This window comes from Centroberyx gerrardi, chromosome 9, assembly GCF_048128805.1.
Source record: "Centroberyx gerrardi isolate f3 chromosome 9, fCenGer3.hap1.cur.20231027, whole genome shotgun sequence".
NCBI classification, from domain to species: Eukaryota; Metazoa; Chordata; class Actinopteri; order Beryciformes; family Berycidae; genus Centroberyx; species Centroberyx gerrardi.
In genome coordinates this window covers 12,368,581-12,381,499 of record NC_136005.1, presented here as the reverse complement: position 1 = coordinate 12,381,499, position 12,919 = coordinate 12,368,581, and the positions used below count along the sequence as shown (strand labels likewise).

At 40.7% G+C, this 12,919-nt stretch overlaps 3 protein-coding genes across 5 annotated transcripts in view; 2 read left to right on the top strand and 1 right to left on the bottom strand.

Annotated features, from left to right (window-relative positions):
* The first annotated feature begins 19 nt into the window (after nucleotides 1-19).
* Nucleotides 20-10,179, top strand: gpx4a (glutathione peroxidase 4a). 3 transcript variants are annotated; one of them, XM_071925994.2, is made up of 7 exons: nucleotides 20-224; nucleotides 7,247-7,341; nucleotides 7,430-7,574; nucleotides 8,468-8,619; nucleotides 8,896-8,920; nucleotides 9,293-9,352; nucleotides 9,799-10,179. In XM_071925994.2, exons 1-7 carry the CDS (start codon nucleotides 201-203, stop codon nucleotides 9,829-9,831), a joined length of 534 nt encoding a protein of 177 aa, XP_071782095.1. In that variant the 5' UTR covers nucleotides 20-200; the 3' UTR covers nucleotides 9,832-10,179. The 3 variants fall into 3 exon arrangements, with proteins under 3 accessions (XP_071782095.1, XP_071782090.1, XP_071782094.1); XM_071925989.2 differs by lacking the exon at nucleotides 20-224 and adding an exon at nucleotides 3,764-3,901; XM_071925993.2 differs by lacking the exon at nucleotides 20-224 and adding an exon at nucleotides 6,593-6,788.
* polr2eb (RNA polymerase II, I and III subunit E, b) lies at nucleotides 406-3,592 on the bottom strand. Its single transcript, XM_071925988.2, has 8 exons — nucleotides 3,220-3,592; nucleotides 2,574-2,748; nucleotides 2,301-2,416; nucleotides 1,971-2,051; nucleotides 1,767-1,825; nucleotides 1,420-1,498; nucleotides 872-944; nucleotides 406-598 (listed from the first exon to the last, which is right to left on the bottom strand). The coding sequence occupies exons 1-7, from the start codon at nucleotides 3,274-3,276 to the stop codon at nucleotides 879-881; spliced, it is 633 nt and encodes a 210-aa protein (XP_071782089.1). The 5' UTR covers nucleotides 3,277-3,592; the 3' UTR covers nucleotides 406-598; nucleotides 872-878.
* Nucleotides 10,180-11,304: 1,125 nt separating the features above from the next.
* The window catches only part of pip5k1ca (phosphatidylinositol-4-phosphate 5-kinase, type I, gamma a), a 49,436-nt gene continuing 47,821 nt past the window's right edge, over nucleotides 11,305-12,919 (top strand). The window contains exon 1 of the mRNA XM_078285585.1: nucleotides 11,305-11,604. Coding sequence (XP_078141711.1) covers nucleotides 11,472-11,604 — 133 coding nt within the window. The 5' untranslated portion in view covers nucleotides 11,305-11,471. The remainder of the gene's footprint in view (nucleotides 11,605-12,919) is intronic.

Genomic DNA, 12,919 nt, shown 5'->3' with positions numbered 1-12,919 from the left:
CCGTCCAGACAAGTCTGTCTGAGTCAGACTTATTTGCTTCACCAGAAAAAAATTTGAATTAAGGGGAATTTGAGGGAGCTGAAGAAATTTTTTAAGGGAACTGTTTTACCATCCGGGGCAGTTGCCTTGATCTGCCTACATGTGAGGCAGAATACTATACACTGGCCAATCTGAAAGCTTCAAACTAAAGCAGCTACAGCATGGCTTTCAAAAGGAAAAAGAAGGTAGGCATTTAAAAACATTAATAGCAGTGTAATACTGTATAGCATCCTTTGATTAAAGCAATAGTCAGTTAATGAGGGGAAGATGCAGTTATGAGTGGTGTCCTGCTTTAAGGTAAAAACTTCAATTTGCCTTTCAAATGTATTGCAACAAAAGTCAGCGATGTGAACTACAACAGCTAGTGAAAACAACATTTGGTTCCATTTTGAAGGGGTTTATTTTACAAAATTAGTAATTACATAAGTAAATTGAAAAATGAAGCTAAAGTTTCAAATAGAAAAGACCAACAGCAGAAGAATAATCCATGGGGTGATGAAAGATGGAACGTCTTCGGTTTCCTTTACTGCTTCTCTTAAATATGGATCCAGAAGAACATCTGGCAAATGAGAAGAGCATGCAAGATAAATTTACATTTAAATTATATTAGGACAATATAGAATAATATTAGAACAATCACAGTATTATAACAAACAATAACAAAAAAGGCATCATAAACCTTTCTCTTCTGAGAGTTGACATTGTGCTCAAGAATGCATGAGCTAACATTACAGGTTCAATGTTTGCTGATGTTTGCCTTTATCAATATGAATGTCTTAAACTGTTGCAACCTTTGTTCAAACTCTGCAGATTATACCAATTTAACACTTACTTAACTGTCACTGGACCAGTCTGTATGTGATGTACCTCCCAGCAGTCTCACTAGGTCTGATGATCTTTACTACCTGGAAAGTTAAAAAGAAGTATAGTTTGAGCCTGGATACTGGGATAGTCCAACACTGATGACATTAAAGGCATTCAACAATAGGTACTGCTGTCAAGGGCGAATAATTACTTAAATGATGCAGGTTTCTGGAGGGGGGATGGGTTATATGCAAAATAGAGCTGGCCACCTGAGCGTTGCTGTGCAAGTCTGCCATCATACTATTCATGCAAATGCATTTTATGATCGCACACATTTCCCTGTGCTTCAAATGTGATAAAAAAAAATCTTCATCTCTGCTGTAAACAAGTAGAAGATGGGTCTGAAAAAGCTGTTTCAGTGTTCAGTGGCCAAACACCCTGACTGGACACTTTCTGAAAAGCATTTTATTGCTTGACCTACTCAAGACCAAATAAACAGCATTAGGTAAGCATTCATTGAAGAATGTGGTAGTGACATGTGTTAAGTGAATGAGAAGGGACATGTAGTCGTGTTACCTGTCCTCTTTTCAGGCCAAAGTACCGAGCCACAGGGTCCCCGGCCTGGATCCTTGGCAGCTGACTCTCCTTTAGTTTACTGAGGTAGAAATGTAAAGGAATGACGACAAATGTGTATTTACATGTAGTCATAAACTACAGTATATACAGCTAGACAGCAGTCTTCAGTTAGTCTTAGTCTTTAGTTCAATTAAGGTTGCCATTTCAAGCTTTATCACAAAATTTGCATTGTAACTACTCCGAAAGATGACCATGCACATTTTCTACAGGCAAAAATAAAGTGTCTTCGTTTCCCCCCCTTAAGTAAAATTTGAGGCATTAAAGTATTGCAGTGTGTGTAAGGATACTATCTTGCCAGTAGTTCCGTCACTTCCTCTTTTGTCATGACAATGTGCTCTGGAACAAGCTGCAAGACAAGGAAGAACTGCATCAGAAACAGAAATTTACTTCCACATCTGAGGCCTTGTGTAACTCATACCATAAGCAAGGCTATTTTGAAATATACTGGCAATGAGTTTGTAACACAGCAGGCAACTTGATCTGTTGTTTACCTCATGCTCTGTGATGTTGATGAGCAGCTCCTGCTGTAGAAACTGTTCCAGGATGTATTTGGGTGCCATGTCAACTAGAGACTGAAAATTGAGACAATAAGGAGCATGTCCATAAATACACAGTGATATACAGTATACTGAGAAAGCAGCATCCAAAACAGAGTGGAGGTAAAACAAAGGCAATAATATCAAGATATGATTAAAGTTGACAGTCCAATACTATACACTTTACCTCTTCATCATGGAAACTTGTAACTTGTAACTTGTGTGCAGCCTTGATCTTAAAATAAAATTGTAAGGTAAATACAATTTCTGCAACTAAGGTTTTACCTGTTTGGCTGATGGTGTCATGCCCATCTGAACAACAATGATGGCGCGTGTGATGTTCTCCTCCTGCATCCTCTGACAGTACATCTTGATCGTCTTGATTCCCACCTTGGGCTCCTCTGACAGGTGGAGAAAAGGATGACTTACTCAGATTTATCATCAGACAGAGAGTGGTATATATTCGGCCTTATTTGTGCTTCCCTTACCGTTTGTGTATTAATTGTTTGAAAATGGAATGTTAGCTATTGTAGCATCTAAAATTTGACATCAACCTACCAGGAAAGAAAACAAACATCTGGTCGGTGGGGTCATCATTGTGTGCAACCAGCACGGTGAGGTCTGTGCGTCTGGGGCGACCCTCGCTGGGCTTGTCTCCAAACTGACTCTTGAACTCATCCAGAGTCTGGTCCAACTCGTCCTGGGTCACCAGATAGCCTCTGTCATGGCACAGCTGGAAGCACAGAAATGAGACCAAACAGTTAAGTAAACAGTGAGTAAGTAGGTAAATAGTTTGCAGGACAAACCATAAGCTAAAAGACAGGACCAATACCCGGCATATTATGTGATCTTCAAACTAGACACATACAACTACGAATGGAGACGCAGTATGATATTATGTTACAACGATCAGTTACTTAATTTCTGTTGCTCACCTAGCTAAAACTTCCAAAAAAGCATAACTTATAACCACCGGTACGAATGAATCAGGGTCAGCTGTTAAATCACAATGCCAAAATCAACACGGCAACAAACAGCTTGTCGGCATATCAGCAGACTGACCTATATCAGCAGTGATAACAGTATCCCCTAGCTAGCATAACAATACAACATACTACAGTCAGAACGGAGCCGCTTTAGCTAACAGTTAAGCTAGCGAACGTTAGTGTTTGAAGATGTGATCAATTATTCAAATCTAACCCACCTGCATGATGGTTTTGCGAATTTTCCATAGTCTGTATGTTTCCTCTTCGTCATCCATGTCCTCTCAAATGTTTAACCCGCGCTAGATTTGGATTAAATTTGATTTTAGTTCATCAGCTCTCTCTCTCTTTCCTGCTAACGACGCGACGCACGTTTTCGTTTACCGGCGCAAGTTGATGACGTACGCGGTAGTAGTGCGTTCCTTTCACAAACAACTACGTTTGATATGGAAAATAAACATATAACCGACCGAAGTAAACTGTTTACACAACGTGTACAGTAAAACCAAAACGTTTGCTATATTTTTTTTTGTTTGAAGATCTTGAAAATCTGCAATTGGTCACCTGGGCAGTCTGTGTTTCTTCCTGCGTACCGCGAGAAAAAATATCTTTATATAAAAGTGACTCAGGCATACAAAAAGGTATCGGACATGAGAAGCAAAGTTGAAATACTGGGGGATTTTGGCTTCATGGATGGCTACATTCAGACAGTAATGACACGCCACTTCCAGCTCTCTGTTACGGTTTCACAACAAACAAGGCGGAGTCTGCAGTTCAAATGTAACCATTACTCACTACATGTGGCCTAAAATGAGGCTCGTGTATCTGATTATGACATTTGGGACTTTGGCGAGCAGCGGAGTAGTACTGGCATTCGTACTGTACTATTTTTTATCCACAATGGTAACGTAAACCTATAGTACTTGGCATGGCTCTTACGTGCAGTGTGGGCGCTGTGATATGCGTTAATGAATCACCGCGTTTAATGTTGCCTATAATATTTTCGACAATTGTTGTATATCTTCTACCGTTTCTGACACCATGATTCCCACCTTTGTAGGCAGGGTTTCTGTCTGTATCGAGAAACAGTTACTCCACCATATTTAACTCACAGCCGAAAAAAACCACACACTATGTTTTGTCGTACATTAATTGAATTGTTGGGTTTGGAGCTTGAAAGGTGCAGAAAGCACGGGCACTGTAGGCAAATGTGTCCTCTTGTGACACCGCATGTGTCCTGTAGTAACAGCATCGTTGCTTTGCCTGCTGGTGTCAGCTGATAGGCTTATCATTCTGGGAAATACAGTGGCAAGCTCGTGTCAAAGAGCTTTTATAATACCACGAGCGTTTATTTGCCTGTTGTCTGGTACACGGTGATGTTTCTTTATCTCGGCATTGATAGTTTATCTACCTAACCAGCATCCTATGCAGTTAACAGAATCTCATAACAAACCAATGTGCCAAATTAGTTAATGTGTGAATCTGAAGGGGACTAGGCTCTCTACTCCTGCTTTATTAAGCAAACCATGTGTTCTCTTCTGTGGTTTCCGATAAAATACATCTCACATGTTCTTCAGAATATGCTAATGTTTCAGAATATAATAACGTGGCATGTTTTGGACACTGGAAATCCATTTTCTTCCTCTGTACTGTCACAACATATATCTGCAAGTAGCCTAGCTATATCCAAAATATATTTTGGCCACTCAAAATACACTCACCGAGCACTTTATTAGGAACACCTGTACACCTGCTTATTCATGCAATTATCCATTCAGCCAATCATGTGGCAGCAGTGCAATGCATAAGATCATGCAGATACAGGTCAGCAGCTTCAGTTCATGTTCACATCAAGCATCAGAATGGGGAAAAAATGTGATCTCAGTGACTTTGATCGTGGCGTGGTTGTTGGTGCCAGACGGGCTGGTTTGAGTAGGCTATTTATGAAACTGCTGATCTCCTGGGATTTTCACGCACAGCAGTCTCTAGAGTTTACACAGAATGGTGCGAAAAACAAAAAACATCCAGTGAGCGGCAGTTCTTTTTTTTTTTTTAAACACTTTATTTATAGATTTTCAGTTTACAAAAGAAAACAAACATTGACAGCATAGAACGTCAACCCCCCCACCCACCCCAAGGCCGCAGACAATTCCTGACATGTACATTGTTAAGCAGCGTTTAGAATAGGAACATTGTACAACATTATGCATCAATGAATCCAACTGGCTATCTCATGTGTATGTAAGTGTGTAAGAGAAGATAGTGAGCGGCAGTTCTGCGGACAGAAAAGCCTTCTTGAAGAGAGAGGTCAGAGGGGAATGGCCAGACTGGTGCTAGCTGACAGAACAGTCTACAGTAACTCAGATAACCTCTTTACAGCTGTGGTGAGCACAACAGCATCTCAGAATGCAACACGTCAAACCTTGAGGCGGATGTCACTTTGGTAGCCGGTTGACACTGAGCTGAAAGCTGATACCTACCCAGTATTAGTAAGGTGTTCCTAATAAAGTGCTCAGTGAGTGTATATTTCAAATCAATGTCATTTTCATATAGAAACACTTTTTGGACAGTTTTTGTTGGCCTATATGTTTTTGAATCATACAGTATCTGTAAACATACTGGAGTATATAAAATGTATTTTTTTCATATGAGTTCTTGTATGTGACTCATTATCAATGGTATCATGCTTGCTACAACTAGCCCATTGGTGCAGTGTACTGGGCGAAACTGTAAAGCGTGATTCAGATTTGTCAGAAAATTGCGAAATAATCTATCCTAAATCAGATTATGTTATTGCTCAAACACTAACCTGGTTGTGTAACGTTGTGTAAAAGAAAGTCCCACAGGTATTTCAAGTTTGCCATGAGAAGTTGGCAAGGGAGATAGACTACAAAACAAGTGCTTCAGTGTATCTAGGGTGCCAAATGGTAACCAAACAACCAGATATACACAAAATGCAGCAGTCTGCTAATTAGACTGTAAGGCAGTAGAGTTGTTTGACCCCCCCCCACCCCGTTGCCAACCCACCTACCACCACAAATACATTCGAATTAACCGGGCAGATACAGACTGCTATTACATGAGTTCAGAAAGCACTGATTATTTATATTATTATATTATCATCCATATCATATAGCGTTACTGATGTAATAGTATTTTCTAATTGCTCAATCAAAACATTGGCTCTGTAGCCCTTGTTTTCTTGGGTTATTATTATTATTATTCAGTGGAATGGTTTGTTGCTATGTCAACCTCCAAAACAGAAACCAGTCTTTTCTGCTCAGCCGTTAAGTCTGGGTGGGGTTTAGCAGGTTACGTGTGCTGTATTCACTGATGTAACCGTTTGTTTTCCATTCAGATATTGTAACAGCAGCACATTATATAATTAATTTCCTCAGACTGTTTCACCTTTGCCCTGATCACATGGAACTCACCACCTCATATAAGGAGTCGACAGTATTCTTGCTTTTATGATAATGTTGTGGACTGTGGACTGCTGTACACGTCGTTCTGTTGGGGATTTATCAGTTTATCAGAAAGGGACCAGTTGGAGAATCACAGCCTATCACTTTCTGTTAATGATCAGCTGCTCCCCTTAAATGAAGACACTCAAATGTGTGTCACACCACTGTTTCAGTTCTAGGGGTGAGGTCCGGCAGTGAGGGTTTTGGCTGAAGTCGCGCAGGGTTTAGAGATACATTCGCTTTCTGCCTTCAGGGGACCTTACTGAAACGCAGTCATGCGTTTCCTAGGGTCCACTGTCCTTTTCTCTGTCCTGCTGCAGGCTATGGTAAGACTAATTTAAATTAAATGGTGTGATGTGCTCCTCCTAGAGTTAAAGCACTGAAGTGTCATTTTGCAGTGTTGGAAATTGCTTTTGGGTGGTGTCAGGATTATTTTGTTGAACTGAATTTATCATTGTGAAGGGAATCACGGAAGGACTCTATAGGTTTAGGCTTTTGTTTCCTTTTTTCTGATGTTATTTTTGATAAGAATTTAATGATTTACATTCTGTGGAGATGAAACTTCTTGGAATTGAATGCATGTTCTCCATGGCTGTCAGATAAAGAGATAACAGCGCTACTTTGGCTGGTATCTCTTGTTGCCTAAGATATTCACACAGCAGAAAGTAGTGACATTGTCAGATCATATTCATTGGAAAGAGGCTCCATAAACGCAAAGTTGTCACTCACCTCTCCTTTTTTCCCCTCTCTAACCCCCCACCCCTCACCCCTCTCTCCCTCACAGTCTACCCCGACAGAGGATTGGCAGACGGCCACGTCTATTTATGACTTCTCAGCGATGGACATTGATGGCAATATGGTGTCCCTTGAAAAATACAGGTGCGGTTATGAGCGAAATGAGCCACAGCATCCCATTAGAATCCATCCGTCATTAAAACATTATGTATGTGTCTCTTTGTATTTTCAGGGGGAAAGTTGTCATCATCACCAACGTTGCCTCTAAATGAGGTAAAACCCCAATAAACTACTCTCAGTTTGCGGAAATGCACGTCAAGTACGCTGAGAGAGGTTTAAGCATCCTTGCCTTCCCCTCCAACCAGTTTGGGAGCCAGGTAGGTGACACAGGAATGTTTTACTAATGAAGCCTCATGCACTCACAGTTCAACACACGGCCCCAGATTATAACCTGAAAATGTCTCCTCATTCTGCAGCTCATAAAGCACAGATATGGTCTGTGATGAGACCTTGCAGTGTATCGTTTAACTACTGACAATATTGATGGGTTTATTCCCAAAATGTTTTATATCTACAATATCCATATAATCTGTGTATCCACCAGTGTGAAAGGAACATCACTTGTATCTGGATGGAAACTATTCCATTAAAGCTATACTGCTGGGCCTTTTATTTTTTTATTTATTATCAATATTGTTTTAGTTTTCTACTTCATTACTGTATTATTTATATTGTATTTTAAATTGGTGTCTATATCATTACCAATTACCTACACACAATACTGATACTTGCTCTGTACTAGGGGCTAAATGTAAGCACACACACACACACACACACACACACACACACACACAAACATACTTAAATGATAGTGTATCAGGGTGAGGATTTGGAATATAGCATGAGTGAAATATGTACTGCTCTGTTAGTTGATGAACATAAAAACATACTGAATTAGACTATTTTGTCAAGAAAGGGTTTATAACGTCTGTTAATAGCTTCAAAATCATTTAATGGCGTAATCCGTGCCAGCTTTACTCCATATTATCAACCTAGGTGTCATATTTTTCTCATGTTGGAATGAGACCATATAAGCATGTGAGTGTCTTAGTAAGCGTGGTGGAGAATTAAACTAAAACTTCAGATAACAGTGCCAGTGCACCACATACTTACCACACTTGCCACATACCCACAGGGCGGTTAGACCAGCTCAAGGCCTGAATGGCACTGACCAGTTCATTTGTCATTTCTCACTTATTTTACTTCAAAGGAGCCTGGTACTGAATCTCAGATCAAGGCGTTTGCCAAATCCTACAATGCTCAGTTCGACATGTTCAGTAAGATCAATGTGAACGGGGCCGATGCCCACCCGCTGTGGAAGTGGCTGAAGGAGCAGCCCAACGGGAGAGGCTTCCTGGGAAAGTAAGTGGTAAATGATTGAGTCGGTGAACAAATAGTGATTGATTACTGGGGAAGGAAATGGCTTATGTGATGATGAATGAAAGGCTTGTCTGATCCAGTGATATAAGGTATTTTAGCACTTTAATGATGTAATAATTATCGACAAACTGGTAATTATATTTTTGATTGCATTAACACCAGCCCCTCTAAATAAATTACTGTCCAACATACTAATTACTTAGATGACAATGTGGTTGTTGTTATTTTCTAACATGTGATTTGTTTTCGCCCCTGCAGCAGCATCAAGTGGAATTTCACCAAGGTAAATATTTAAGTAGTTAGTTATAATTAGATATTTAAAATGTCACCAGAGTTGGCAGAGCTAACAATTAATCATCTATTCTTGTACCAAAGGTAGGTTTGTAGTGAAAGCTAAGCTGCTGCCATCTGTCTATAGTTTAGTGTTATGTGTTCAATGTAATCTTTCTGTAATCCATCTTATTATATGTATTAAGTGTATAAATGCACCTGCAACACATGGGGATATAGACTATTTATTAGACACCTGTAAATGCTTTTAACAAGTCTTTGCTATTCATTGTATTTTTTTTGTTCAATGTTTTTATGTCCTCATTGTTTTGAGTGTATTTTAATCGTTTTCAACTCGTTTTCCCTTTTCTCTCTGTGTTTGTAGTTTTTGATCAACAGAGAGGGGCAGGTGATGAAGAGATACGGACCTATGGATAATCCAAGTGTACGTAGAAAATAACCCTCTCACTTTACCACAGATAGTGAATAGCTGGTTAATAATTTTTTGATATCCTCTCTCATATTGCCGACCATCTCTCCTGTGTGTCTGTGTGATTATTTGTCTTCAGAATCACTACTGACATGGGGAAGAGCTTTGTTATGTTATGCTATTAGACTGTCAGAAAAACTGACAAGAAATCCCTTGTCATATCTCATATTCTGTCACTCTGTGGAACTGGGCCGGGTGTAAAATTGTCGCTGAGTGTTGTGTTGTGAATATGGGACGGTTGGAGTGAATGAAAATGAAAGGGCAAAATTGAGAGAGACGGTCCTTTTGGAATATATGATGTAACGTTGCACTGATCTTTCTGGGAAGCCCATCCCAGCATTCACACAAACAGTGCAAGATGTATTATTAGATTTTAACTGCTACCCTTGCTTTCATTCCAGGTGGTGGAGAAGGATCTTTCCACGTACCTGTAATTTCATAATGACTGACTGATGCCTCACTTACTGATACTCCGTCCCTTCATCCGTCCATCCATCCCCTCGTCCCTCTATCTCCGCCACTCTCCAAGTACCAGTGGATATAGTTGGCTCCACCCCAGACCAGTGACGGTCTGTCTGTAAACCCGCCTGGCGGACAGGACAGACCTGATGAAAATGGCGTGCAAACCTCCTGGGAGGATTACCAACCTTTTATTCATTTGGTCCATGGGAGAGAAGGAATAGGAATCCCTAAAGCCTCCAGTAACTGTTCTCACAGTCTGTTTTAGTCACCCAATTTGTAGCATTGTTCATAATAAAACTCACATTTTGTTGTAATGATAATTTTGTCTGTTGTGTTTATTGTCTGTTAGTAAAACATTTGTTTTCCCTAAGGTTGTGTATGAATATTGGTGTGTGGACTGTAGGTGTGTGTTGATGTTTTGTCATGGTTTATTGATGTGCACAGTGATCTTTTCATTCTGTGAAGAAAATAATTAAAGTGACAGATAATCCATTTCTATCATGGTGAGAAATTCAAGCACTTCTGTCAGAAATTTCTTAACAGGTGAGTGGTAGAGCTTGAAATTAAATAGTAGGATTTGTCCTTGTGGTTAGAAAAATGTCCTCTCTAACACTGCTCTCTATTGGACATGGGAGCGCATGGCACCACAATTGAGGACTTAGCTAACAGGCACAGTTGTACAGACATGGATTAACCCCTCAGCCTATCTGTCTGCAACAGTCTGTGGCTCTCATAAACCTAGACTGAACAACAACATCTTGAACAACAGCCATCTCACTTAAAACATGGATTTTGGCAGTAGTTAAGATATAACCAGACTAAGCCTGTACCTTTGCAAGAAGCCCTATAAGAGTATTAAACGATACGAAAAGATTTCATGAACAAAATTTGATCTACTTCCTCATAATTTCAATGGTGTTTTACATGCACCTTACCTTAAAAGACTGTGCCTATTTTATGTTGTTTATTCCTAAGAAAATCATTCAACTGCCTGTCAGTCTGTGTTAGACTACATATGCTTTTTTTAAATGTATGATGAAAGTATAGGACTGGCCTGAAGTTGTCATTGGCTCTCAAATGTGGGACAACTCAAGTTAGAGTGATGTTTTCTGCTGTGTAAAATATTGTCAACAGCATACCCTATGTTTCTCTCATACATTTTAAAGTTTATGAACACAGTTATGGTCAAAGATGTTTCGAATAGATGTTGATTCATCTAAGGATTAAATGCCCTGTGGAAATGTAAAATGTTAATGTAATCAGCCACACTGCATCAATTTTAACTGACCCAGGGCAGCCAAGCGGATCAACTCAAATCACGCCTGCAGTGACCCGAGCATCAGTCAGGGGGAGCCAGAGAGCCCAGCACAAAACCAGGCTGTGTGTTTGCAACAGCAGCAGCAAGTGCAGTGCAGTCGACCTGACAGGAGAGGAGACAGTACTGCCGTCGGGAAGATCCACCGCACGGATGAAGGGACCCTAGCGGATAACTATCACACATTTCTCATTTTGATTTTACACCATATCACAACACGCCCCTTCTTCCTACCGGGATCGCACCGTCGCTGTGGGTCTTTCACTCGGAGGGCTCGCCCTTTCTCCGGGAGTCTGAATGGAAGCAGCAGCCGAGGGAGCGGTTGGGCTGTCCGAGGCCAGGGACGGGAGTCCGTTATCCGGGGCGACAGCATCCGATGATGGGGACACGGTCATTGGAGTTAGCTACGGGATGGACGCCGGAGACATGGGTACTTATCTCTTATCAAATAAATCTATCCATCTTTAGTGTTTATTTTATTATTCATACACCAATTCCAGACCTATTCCTGATGGTACTGTGGCCAGAAAGTCCCGACTCATCTTTGCTAGCAAGCTACTGGTAAGCTAGGCTAGCTAACTTAGCTGGATAGATTGGGAAGCAGGTAGGCAGTGTGGTAACGTTAGGTGGTGGCCAGTCAGCAGCACGGCTAGGAAAAGACTCGACGTTAACAAGAGCAATACGGTATTTTTTTCCTGGCTTGGCATGTAGAAAGAGCCAATGGAGAAACGTTTAGTTAGCTTGCCAGGTTGCCAGAATTGCTGCTTTTATCTCCAAATTGCTTGCCTCAGGATTTAACGTGAGGTATAGTCAGCTCAGCAGCTGAAGGGGATGCTGCTCAGTCAGTGGACAGTGGGACAAGGGCCACTGGGGATTTGTGGCTTCAGCATCAGTAGCCCCAGTGGAAATCAAACCACTAACCCTGTACAATTAATCTATACATCACCCCTGACCTGATGAGAACATAATGATGTGAGGGTCAGTCCACCCTGCACTTGTTTGGTGGCCTTAAGCCAGTGTGAAAATCCTAGAAGCAAGTGAGGATTTGTTTTTGTTTTTTTGGTGATGGTTAAAAGATATTAAAATAGACCTATTGTCCGCTCCGTCCGCTGTCCACTGAAAGTTAGCTATAAATGTGAATAAAGCAATTGTTACTACAATAACTAATAACTAACTTTGTGTATATTGCATGATAATGACATGTTAACTACACTGTCACTGTGTTGTGGGTGTTTGTGACAGAGAAGGCTTGAACTGCATTTGTGTATCAATGATGAGAGATGAGGATGTTGGGATTCAGGATCCCACCTCTCAGCTGCTGCCTACATTGTAGACTGAACCCAAATGCTTTTTCTACGTACAGTATGAAATTCATCCAGGGTGGGAAATTAACATCAGCACATCAGCCAAATTCTTGTGTTTTAGCTGTGGCTGCTTTTTTTCTTTTACCACCCACATAAGCAGTTGAACAGCTATTAGAAACATGTAGACTAATAGTCAAGTAATAAGATTTTAATGGAAAATTGTGTGTATTCGTCTGTATGTGCGCATGTACACGTGCATAGGGCTGTTGAGTGGGCCAACTGTCCCTCATGTTGTAGTCACCGGTTCCCTGGACTGTATGTCAAGGTTGGGGGTTTTTATAATGTCCCTGGTGAGGAATGAGATGACAAGAGAGCCAAGAGGGAGAGCCAATACCTCCAGACAGAACAGCCTCATGAATCAAAAGGGGGATACTGGTTGAG